Below are 12,618 nucleotides of genomic sequence, written 5' to 3'. Positions count from 1 at the left end.
ATAAAACGGAAAACAAGAGACAATGATATCCTAGTGAGCTTGAAATTAGGCCTTCTATCACTTCAATTGAATTATTCCTCCAACTTATATTCAATTCAAAATACAAGATAAAAGTCTAGAGGATAGTTAAGTCGTGCTTCCTGGCCTATATCTATTACCTGAACATTTCAATGAATGAATATCGACAGAATCTTGATATCTCAATAACTGAGTTGAATAAGACGAATCTCATTTGATTGACAACATAATTGCTGTATCCAAGGTATTTGTAGTAACAAGGTTCTTCCCATCCAGGTTATTAATCCATGGTATTCCTTTCAAAGAGACATTCAATAGCTGGAGAAGAACTCTTTTGAGATGAAAGTTACTAAAATGTATAAATTATAAAAAGTAAAGTACAGTAGTTCACTTCATTAATATTATTGTGATGGATGAATATGAACCCAATTGGTTTTGAAAGAGTACTATACCTCCTTTTTTATGGATAGATAGTTGTTCAATCATATTGATCAATGCTAAGCAATTCATTGAAGCCAGTTATTATTGTAGAAACACTGGTGAGTTTGTTTGAAAATTACGTGGTTTAGATGTCGATGTATGAGAGTCACTTCTTATAGAAGATTTGACTTTCGTTTTTTAACAGAGAAAATTTTTAATAGAAGAGATTCTACAAGCCTTGCCACCAGTAATTGATATTTGAGGCTTGAATTATTTGCTTCATAGAAGACGCATTTTGTCATCAATTTTACAAATTTTGCAAGTGATTTTGAAAAAGAATATTATTATCAAGGCTATTGTGTTATTAAGGTTTATACTAGGAAGGTTCTATTCAAGATCTTGAATTATCTCCATTATTCACTATTTGAATGTTAACAACTAAAATTTCAAGTCACATAGACTGTAACCATGGTGATAAATGTTATTCATTGAGGAGAACATCAATACTCTACAGGTAACCAATGCATAGATGAGAATGAATGATTCACTTTCATCGATGCATTGTCTGACAAATTAGAATATTATAATTCACTCTCAATCAGATATGATGCTATTTCTATCAAATTCATTATTATTTTGGAGTTTACTATCATTATTAATTATTCGAAGATTCTATTTCATATATTACTTGTGTTGAATATTAACTATTGGAAATAAATCACTTCCATGCATGATAATTTGAAATGCATTTTTAGTATTGTGATGGAAAGCAAAATATATTCAGAAATTAAAAATTTAACTCACCATTCTGGTTGTTGAACTGGTTGTTCTGGACCTGCCTGTTCTGGTACTGGAACTGGTTGTTCTGGTTCTGGTACTGGGTGTTCTGGTTCTGGAACTGGGTGTTCTGGACCTGGTTGGTCTGGACCTGGGTGTTCTGGACCTGGTTGTTCTGGTTCTGGAACTGGGTGTTCTGGACCTGGTTGTTCTGGTTCTGGTTGTTGTACCTCTGGTTCTGGAACTGGTTGTTGTAGATCTGGTTCTGGACCTGGTTGTTGTACTGCTGGTTCTGGAACTGGTTGTTCTGGACCTGGTTGTACTGGTTCTGGTTGTTGTACCTCTGGTTCTGGAACTGGTTGTTGTAGATCTGGTTCTGGAACTGGTTGTTCTGGTACTGGTTCTGGTGGTTGTACCTCTGGTTCTGGAACTGGTTGTTGTACTGCTGGTTCTGGAACTGGTTGTTCACGTTGTTGTACTGGTTGTTGAAGCACTGGTTGTTGTATGGGTTGTAGAATGGGTTGACGTTGTTGTAACCATTGTAGTTGTTGTACTGGTTGTTGTATGGGTTGTAGTTGTTGTTCTGGTTGTTGAATGGGTTGTAGTTGTTGTTCTGGTTGTTGTTGTAGTTGTTGCGGTTGTTGTATGGGTTGTAGTTGTAGGTCACTCCATTCCTCTGGTTGAAGTCAACGATGTTGTTCTTGGTGGTGATGTCAACGTTGTGGTTGTTGTTGTTGTTGTGTGGGATGACGGCAGCTGCGGCAAAGCCGACGAGAGCCAAGAAGACCAGAGAGCACTGCATGATGATTGAGTGAGTTCTTCGAAAAGGACAATTAGTCGAACGCTGTCCGCTCGTTATATACTCTCTCATTATCTGTCTCGTCGCTGAAAGGTCACGAGGTCCTCGTATCAAGCCATTGTAAGACTACTCTACAGTTTTTATGTGTGATTACACCTCTTGTCAATTTTTCATATATTGTGGAGTATTTCAAATTGATTTCTGCACTGAATGTGTACTTGGATACCTGAGTTTTATCAGAATGAAATTGGAAATTGAATTAAATTATCCCAGATTAGTTGATGTCATCAATCAGGATGTGGAATATTCCTAATCGATTCCTACTCTTACTATTTACTTACTAACTGAGTGGACTATTGAAATTACCATCAGGATTGTTATAGGTTTTATCTAGTCTACGTTGTGGAATATATTTTGAAAATGTCTCGATTCTTTCTGTAGAAGCTAAAATTTGATCAGTAGAAATAGATGAATCTACTCAACATTGGTTTCACAATTGATTATATTTTAATGTTTCAAGTGAGACATCAATCTCAATCACTATTGAAGTTTCGATCCTTGACAATATATATGTAATTCTTGATACATTGATTTCTCTTACCAAACTTTCATCGGTTCGTTGAAATTATTGTGTTTCATAGGATATACTTACTTTTCATCTGTTAATCAATATTACAAAATTTAAAATCTTACTTCAGGTCTAGAATAATGCTCTTTTTGATACTTACTCCATTGATTGATTTTTAAAATAAATTTTAATCTCTTCATATAAATAATAACGCTTCTTAGAATCTACTTACTGCTCATCTAATGATTAATTATAATTTCAAATCTCTCTTTGGGTTCAGAATAATAGGCCTACCCTCAATTCTCATTTATTTGAATTCTCATCCATTATAAAATATGAATTTCAATCAATTTTAACAAATAATAAACACATTATCAACAAGTGAAAGAAAGAAATCAGCCATTTTTTGTGCATTGTCCTAAGTACACTCAACAATATATTTTTCATTTTTCGACCGAATTTGACTTATGATGCATGCTTTTGGACCGCCCTGACGAGCCGAGAAGAATGAAGTGTAGTACGATGAAATCTGAGCATTGTGTCAAAAGTTATAAGAGTTTTAAATTTTGATCCTTGAGGTGTCCTTAAGCTGCCTCTCCACTAGGAAATACTGAAATGAAGTGCATCTTGCGGGTGATTCTCATAGAACATGATCTCATGAACTCATGTCATTGTGCGAAATATCAATGTGAAGACAATGTAGTTGGTGATGATGGTTGAAGCTAAAAATTAGGTGTTTTTCACAATACAAGGAGCATTGTTGTCAGGTGTACCTGGAAATCTATTTGAGATAGAGCGCTCTCCCTGATCTCAGAGCGCAAAAATACGCCCAGAGGGATTTTGAATTATACATCTAAATGTTAACAATCGGAAAATATTGTTGATCAGGAACTGAAATTCATCAAAATTTATTTTTCCTTCAAATTTCACTCATTTTTGAAAAATCATAGCTCAGTACTCATTGGAGATAAAGAGTTCCGAATGATCTCATTTTGTTCAGAATCTCATGATTTATAAAAAAAAAAATGCGAGAGCAAATTTTTATGTCTGATTATGCGATTTGGCAGAAATAGCTGAAAACTTGAAAATGAGCCGAAAATACGAGGTCTTTGGGCCACTCTGTATCTAGCACAAGGAAATTTTGCATGAAGAGATTGGTTCTGAACATCTCTTATGTACCGAAATAATATATTAAAAAATCAGGACTACAATATAAATTGCATGCACCAATGTATATGTGGGACTATAACCCATGCTGCAGATTGTATGCCAAGTATGAGTAATTTCAGATGAGAGTTTTGTATTCACTCATGAAATGTGTGTGACCAAGGTTGTAAAGTGAACAATAATTATTTCTAGGGAATATGAATTAAGCTGTTATACAGTATGCTGTATGAAATAGTTCATTTTTACTTATTTTATTTATACATTGATAGATACAATATAATTCTCAACTATGAATGATTGGGGAAGGAACAACAGGCTTAAAGCCCAAAACTGTTCCTTTCCCAAATTTGGATAGAAATTGTCCAAAAATAGGTTATTCCCTACTATCTTGTAGGAGATTCTATACAATACCATGAATATAAACTACTTAGATATCTTTTTTTTGGTTGGAGTTCAATTCTATCATAGAGAAAATATAGCATCCAATTTAATCATCTATGGTTTCTATCTAATGATTCTTTTTTCGAGATCCTATTATGTACTTTGTTCCCATCATATTGGGTCCTACGAAATCAACTTTTACACTTCTCATTTGCTATTTATACAACATAATATTCAATCATTTGACCAAATAGCTCACGACTTTATTACTGTTCCATGTACAAGACAATAATCTTGCCTTGTATTACAATAATATTGCATCGTATAATTGTCCTCGAGTTATATAAAACATTCATTTTAGTCATCTTACTCTCACATCTTTCTTTGAATCATATCCCCATCCATTTCTCTCAAGATTCATGCAATAATTTTTCTCAATCTGAATGAATAACACAATTTGAGAATACTCGTGAAAAAATCCACTTATTGTAATGAGGTAGCCTTTTGGCTACAGAATTGAGTTCTAACAACTGTAGATACAGTTCTGTGTTTGTGTTTAGAAGACGAACGAGAATGTAACAAGTAGGCCCGGTTGCACAAAAGCCGGTTAAGTTTTAACTGTGATTAATTCCACGAAAATCAGAGAAGCTGTCTTATCAAAGAGGCCTTCTCTGATTGGTTTTTGTGAAATTAATCACGGTTGAAATTAAACCGGCATTTGTGCAACCGGGCCTAAGAGTAGTAAGTGAAAAGGAAGGGTAGTGAGGGTGTAAAAGAAAATCTCAATCATCATAACAATTCAATATTTTAGACATCAATCACAATTTTAACTTCAAAACATACATTGAATGGAAACTGTAAACAGAGTACGTCATATATGTATGGGAACCCTTTAATAAATTGGAGACTGTTGTAGATATAATACCGTAACTTTCAGGATAAGTTATTGGTCAAATACTCTACCTTTTGACGTACAACTGAATTTCAACCCCTCATAAGGGGGTGACTTAGGGGTTGTAACTCGAATATTTTAAATGTAGACACCCATTGTGTGGTACATCATTTTAAAGGCCTTTTTGAAACAAGAAACATCGATAAAAATGTTCTATGATACTTTTGTTCAAAATGGCAGCTGATTAAGGTTTGAGTTTTTAAAGAAATAATTGATAAATTCAAATCTAAAATTCACGAAACCTTACCAAAATGGAATTGATTAGTTTCTCAAAACTGGAGGCCATAATGATCAAACAGGAATTATTTCTTCAACAGAGCTTTGGTGTGTACCAAATTTAATAAATTATTCCCATTCTAATTTATGATAATACGTGATTCAGAATTTATATTTCACAGTACAATTTCAAAGCATTTCGTATAAAATTTCCACAATCCATAAATATTGAAGGTGTCGATTAAAATAACCATTAAAGCATGGGAAACTATTTTTAGTTAACAAATTACAATGTCAGCTGCATAGAAGTCATTGCTTTATTATCGGTCATAAGCTGAACAAAACTTATCACATTTGGAGGAGAAAGCGTCAAGAGCATTGCGATTTTAAAAGTCAATTTTTTTCGACAGAAAACTCGAAATTTATCTACTATTATTTTTGTCTGGTGGTGATAATGAATGTAGGTGTTATTGAAAAAACTTTCGAGAATTTGCTTATTAATGAAGATAATTGTGCTGACTCTTAAAGGTCTCACAGGGCTATCTAACCGCTAATGACAAATTCGCCCGAAAAAAAAACTATTTGTGAGAGTGGAGTTTATTGATTTGAGTATTGGAAGATAGTAGGTTTTTTCAGTACACATATATCGTATTATTAGAACTTTCTAGTAAATTGTAGCATAAAATATAGATTAATTAATGTGTGAATGTGATAACATTGTCTGAGTTGTACGTTTGACATTACTTTCGCGGTCATGAACTGAAGCTGGCTATCTTTATTATTATCAGGCACAGTGTATTCGTATCTACAGTAGTGAAATACATTTTTTATTGTCTCTACATTGTATCATGAACTCTGGTTCGTACAGGTTGTGTGCGCTCTGGTTTTTTCTCTATACAATGTTGGTAGCTTGTATTAGAATATGAAAATTGATTTTGAAAGTGTAGTCTTTTCGGTCCCAAATTACCTGACTATTAGTTGAACTGTAATGTTAATAATATTACTAAGCCCAATCAATCTTGAAATAATTTGAAAGTTAATTTTGAACATAAAGTCTCTTCAGTTTCAAAGTAGTTGACTATTAGTTGAACCGCAATTTTAATAATCAATATAACTAGGCCTGATTAATTTCAAGAATAAATTTGAAAGCTAATTTGAATGTGTTGTTTTTTCAGTCCTAAAATTAGCTGACTATCAGTTGAACTTATTTCAAAAATCAATTCTACTAGGTCCACAAATTTCAAAATAAATTTGAGAGCTAATTTTGAAAGTGTAGTTTATTTCAGTCCTGAACTACTGACTTTTAGTTTAACTTATTTCAAAAATAAATTTTACTAGGCCCAGTAAATTTAAAAATGAGTTTGAAAGCTAATTTTTCACGTGTAGTCTCTTCAGTCCTAAACTAGCTGACTTTTAGTTCAACTTATTTCAAAAATCAATTTTACTAGGCCCAGTAAATTTGAAAATAAATTTGAAAGCTATTTTTGAAAGTGTAGTTTTTTGGTCCTGAACTACTGACTTTTAGTTGAAATTATTTCAAAAACCAATTTTACTAGGTCCAATTAATTTCAAAGTAATTATTAAATAGTTTGTTAAATGATAATGTTTGTTTGTTTAAATTGATACAAGTTGATAATAATAATTTGATAACTGACAAAATTCAATAACGTTTCAAATCCAAAACAATAATCAGGATAGCTGAAAATAATATTGCTTGCTCGTATGTCCATTATTTTGAAAATGATCTAATGATTCTATTGAAGTTGGAGATGAACGTATGAAATGTTGTTCAGAGAACGTTATAGAGTGAATGAACGTGAATGAATTTGTATTGGACGCGATTACAGAGGAGTGTTAACTTCTCTTTTCTTCATCATATAATATACATTTATCATTGAAATAATTGGGATTGAAAAATATTGCGAACCGTTTGCTATTTCTCTTCTAGACTTGAATAGAAGAAAAGGTATGAATAAGATATGTTTCATCTCTGAATTCTTTAATAATACTAAAATCTCAAATACAATACCCTTGCCTAACTAATAATGAAGAAAACATTATTGGAATAGGGTGGATTTCAACTTAATTTCATTGCTATTGAAAGTATTGTTCAACATTGTAGGATATCGTGGATAAAAAAGTTGTAACTCAAACTGATCTGATGATAATTTATGTTAGCTGAAGAGGAGATAAATATCTTTTAATCAAGCACCAAATCAAATAACATTGATTGTTCAAAGAATTTGGATTTTTTATGTTGATTGTCATTAACACTAGTCTGAGAGACTAAACATCACTATAAATCTTGCACTATGAAAAACTATAAAACATCAGTTCATACATTGATGGTCCAAAAGTTATGATATCTGTTGCAAATTGAACCAACTTGAACTTGAACCAATCAATGCTTGAAAATATATTTTCAGCTCAAAAATAAAATAAAAAGAAACATAATAACAATTCATCCGATGTATTAGAATTACCAACAAGTTGTTTAAAAACCAAAGCACATTTCTCTCCTGTGAATGAAGATAATTTGGGATCAATAATAATTTCTCCCGAAAAGATCTCTCAGTAAAGATGTATCTACGTAAAAAATGAATCTATAAATAATACACCCTGCAAGACTGAACGAAGAACAATAATATTTACGATAGCTCACGCTATATTTCTGTAGAGAATATTGAAGCTTTTACAGATCTTTCATTCTATTTTTAGTAAGAGGAAGTAAACTGAAATATTCATGACCCTGAGAAGCTAGCATTAATTTCGTCTTTCTCTCCAAAATTTCGAATTACAGGCAACGAAAAGTTTCTACTTTGAATCTGTTGCAGCACTCAAGCTATCAATCTTTTACTTTTTAATCTTGTCTTCACATCTCCTTTTTACACTGATTATTATTCTTCTCTATCTCTCTATATTCTATTCGTCTATTCAAGGGTTCATTCTCAATATTTTGAGTTCAACTCGAGAACTCGAAATAAATTAGTTTTATCATTCTTAAATGGTATTCCAACTAGATTAAATTATTCATTATGCTGTAGAATGTTAATGTCTGTGGCCCCGTTGCACAAAAGCCGGTTAAATGTTAACCGTGATTAATTCCATGAGAACCAATCAGAGAAGGCTTTATTGAAAAGACGACTTCTCGGATATTGGTTCTCGTGGAATTAATCACCGTTAAAATATAACCGGCTCTTGTGCAACCGGCACTGAATATCCTTTTCTGATAAATATTTCATAGTTCATACTAATTATCAACGTTCAACGTCAACAGGCGATATAGTAGCCTTATACAAAAGTCGGATTCTTGAACTTATAGTAAGCTTGATAAGATTGACGATTGCTCAGATATCAATTACACTTTGAAATCACAAAGTAGAAGTTTGTGATTCTTTTACTTCTTCTCTGTGAAAATGGGAAAATAATTTAAAAATTCATCTTAATCTTACTAGAAAAACTCCAATGAATTTTAGAATTTGAACATGAATCTATTGTCAGAAATTGAAAAGATGAATTCATGATCCATTGATAGTTATCAAATCCTTATCAGCTTCGAAATATGTCGGTCAATTTCAAACGTCTTTAAGGTCATGTTCGCTAAAAATCATAGGCCCTGTTGCACAAAAGCCGCATAAATTTTAATTGTGATTAACTGTACAACCAATCAGAAAAGGCGCTTTTGAAAAGACGACTTTTCTGAATAGTTCTCGTGAAATTAATCACTGTTGAAAATTAACCGGCTTTTGTGCAACCGGCACAAAGTGATTTAGTTTTTGAAAAATATCTTTTGAAAGTACGATGATGATTTTTATCATTAAAAAAATTTCCATTTGATAAGAAAATGATCGTGAGTTTTTCATCCCGTATTAGTGCACTGACATGAAATCTTGACACAGAAGGTTATCAGTGTGCAAAAACTCCACTGTAATCAAAAAGTCATGATACTGTATGCATAGTATGATACAGTATCACGATCATAGTATGATACAGTATTACGATCATAGTATGATACAGTATCACGATCATAATATTATACAATATCATGATACTGTATCACAGTATGATACAGTATTATGAGAAATTGACGCAAAAGGTCAACAGTGAACAAAAGTCTACTCACAACTGACAAACGGCAAGAGAGAACTTTTTTTAACAATCCGCCCACATATTCAATAAGTTTTTCATTCAACCTCAAAGAGTTCAAACATTATTTTGGATTCACTGGAACATATGAAGCTATCTCTTATAGAAGAATCACTTTTTTGAGGTGTCATGCATTCAGAAAAACGTGAAGCTGATTCACAATAAAGTGAGAATTGAGTATGCGATACTTGATTACTTCCTAATTCTTCTTCTTCGCCATTTCCTCTCTTCTTCTTCTTCTTCTTCTTCTTCTTCTTCTTCTTCTTCTTCTTCTCTTCTTCTTCTTCTTCTTCTTCTTCTTTTTCTTTTTCTTCTTCTTCTTCTTCTTTCTTCTTTAAAGTTGTGTGGTAGGGAGGACCAGGAGTCCTAACTCCGCCCTAATAAAGGCATATAATCAATCAATCAATCAATCTTCCTCTTAAAAAATGAATGTTATGATAAAGCATGAAACCCACACATCGCCGTATCAGAGACAGTGACCGGCACAGTGAAATATAATTTCTATGAGTTCTGATTGGACTATTCTCATTCAGTACGGCTTAACGGGTATGAATGGTTCCATTTGAACTCATGGAAATAATATTCTTACTGTACCGGACACTTTCACTGACACTGAACTGTGGGAATTCAGCTTTATCATAATTTCTAGACTATGTACAGCTTACATTTGACTTTTATCAGCTTGTTCTGATAAACTGAATATGCTTGAACCGTCTCAATCGAGTCTGTCTTCTTCTTCTTCTTCTTCTTCTTCTTCTTCTTCTTCTTCTTCTTCTTCTTCTTCCTCTTCTTTTCCTTCTCAATCGAGTCTATCTTCTTTACGAGTTCCATGGCTTCATCACAATGATTATCACTCATAGGGCAGTATGAATAAATACTGAGCATATTCTCATGAGCATGATCATGGAGCATAAGGTTTTGCTGATGAGCATTAGAAGCATAAGCATTTGCTCATTTTTATATGAATAAGCTTCACCTTATACTCTTACCTTATGCTTCTGAACTCTGGAGCAAATGCTCACGTATTTTGAAGATTTTTCATAAGCTGATTCGTCTTACTCTGTTTCTATAGTGAAATGTTAGAATGTGCTACCCAAAGACCTTAAAGATGCATAGACTCACATGCAGCGCTAGTGTCGTACTTGGAATTGAAATCGGCCATTGAGGGGGCAACCTATAAGATTATTACATACCAATGCTGAATGAAAAAGACTAAGAAATTGTCAAAAAACCACTGATTTATTGATGATTAGAAAGACCGGTTTCGGTTATTACACCATTGTCAATCTCGGATAAACTAAGTTTATCAGACAATTTCTTAGTCTTTTTCATTCAATATGAATAATTACCACAATATCAACTTCTCAACTACACAAAACATACCAATGCCTTTGTAATCTATAGTATTACAAATATATAAATATAATATCTCGTGCTAAAATACCCCAATGGCAGCCTTCAATATTTCAAGTAAGAGCTATCATTGGGAAGGCATAGGCATTGTGGGTTTATACCTCTTTAAGGTCTTTGGTGCTACCATTACCTGGTTCTACTCACGTAAGCGCTAAGTATGAAAGTGTAAACACAGCTTGTGCTTGGTCGTCTCCTCTGTTCTCTATCTATGAATCGAGTTTTAGGTTAGTTGAATTCTGAATTCTGAATTATTAGCGTAAAAAATGTCATCTCTATAATAAATTTCAGCATAAACTTATAATCTCAATAGCCTTTTTACAATCGTCCACATTCTGATCTTCTTAAATGCCTATTTCCTATTCTGTGATGGCAGGAAAAATAGAAGTAACATGAAAATTAGGTCTCTGCCACATTGGAAATAATCCATCCTATAGCTATCTTTTGTATTTATTCTTTCATAGGAATAATGGTGATATATATCGTGGTTGAATCTAGAAAGAGTTTTATAGTTCTCAACTATTGGTTGTGATCGTATCTGGTATAGTTTCCTCTTCCTAACAAAAATTAGTTGAGCCATTTTACTATTAGCAAAACGTGAATAGCTGCTCTAGACTAGACTCACCTTTTTAGAATCATTTGCTTCAAAACTAGAGCAAATGCTCTAGTTTATTCATACAATTTGAGCATAAGCTTTACTTTTGAGCAAATGCTCAAACTATTTTTTTGATGAATAGCTGCTCTAGACTAGACTCACCTTTTTAGAATCATTTGCTTCAAAAGTTGAGCAAATGCTCTAGTTTATTCATACAATTTGAGCATAAGCTTTACTTTTGAGCAAATGCTCAAACTATCTTTTTGATGAATAGCTGCTCTAGACTAGACTCACCTTTTTAGAATCATTTGATTCAAAAGTTGAGCAAATGCTCTAGTTTATTCATGCAATTTGAGCATAAGCTTTACTTTTGAGCAAATGCTCAAACTATTTTTTTGATGAATAGCTGCTCTAGACTAGACTCACCTTTTTAGAATAATTTGCTTCAAAAGTTGAGCAAATGCTCTAGTTTATTCATACAATTTGAGCATAAGCTTTACTTTTGAGCAGATGCTCAAACTATTTTTTTGATGAGCATTAGCAAAAGGTTTTGCTCACGTTTATTCATAGAAAATGAAGCATATGCTTAATATTCTAGAAGTTTAAGCAAATGCTCAACTTTATTCATATGGCTTCATTTATTGACTTCAATCATTAAAAAAATAAAAATGTTAATTGAAAATTTGACTATAACCTATAATAAATTGTGAGTCATAATATTGATTTATAGCTGATATTCAGGTGGAAGAGTAAATTTCATACTTCATGAAATTCTATGAAGAGTTGATACTATTGAATTTTAATAGTATCAATTTTCCATATTTATTAATTAGTTCACATAATAAAATGTTTCACCTTTTAAGTTTTCTAAACAACGAATTGAACAGTTCTGATTCGGCTTCACCTGTATAAGAATTGTATGGTATTCCAGTCAAGTATTTTGAATTTTGAGAGATTTCAAATACGATAGTAGAGTAGTCCAGTATTGTCATAGCATTTCGTGGTGGATCTCAATATACAGCAGGCCACTGGTCGAGGGGTCGTTTTCGTTTTGTTTGAAGGAAACTTTTTCAACCAGTATCTTCTCACATAACCAATGATAGTATATAGCTGTATATAGTATGTATTGTATGCTATTTTTGTCTAGTATACAGGTTGTTTCATAAGTA

The 12,618-nt window shown here is 32.6% G+C and overlaps 1 protein-coding gene across 1 annotated transcript in view; it reads right to left on the bottom strand.

Annotated features, from left to right (window-relative positions):
• The window catches only part of LOC111053691 (putative uncharacterized protein DDB_G0286901), a 38,017-nt gene extending 35,954 nt beyond the window's left edge, over nucleotides 1–2,063 (bottom strand). The window contains exon 1 of the mRNA XM_039431996.1: nucleotides 1,243–2,063. Coding sequence (XP_039287930.1) covers nucleotides 1,243–2,017 — 775 coding nt within the window. The 5' untranslated portion in view covers nucleotides 2,018–2,063. The remainder of the gene's footprint in view (nucleotides 1–1,242) is intronic.
• Nucleotides 2,064–12,618: the final 10,555 nt, after the last annotated feature.

The sequence above is a fragment of the Nilaparvata lugens genome, chromosome 7 (assembly GCF_014356525.2).
Source record: "Nilaparvata lugens isolate BPH chromosome 7, ASM1435652v1, whole genome shotgun sequence".
Taxonomy (NCBI): domain Eukaryota; kingdom Metazoa; phylum Arthropoda; class Insecta; order Hemiptera; family Delphacidae; genus Nilaparvata; species Nilaparvata lugens.
Note: the sequence above shows the minus strand (reverse complement) of the source record. Positions and strands in the feature narration are given on the sequence as shown.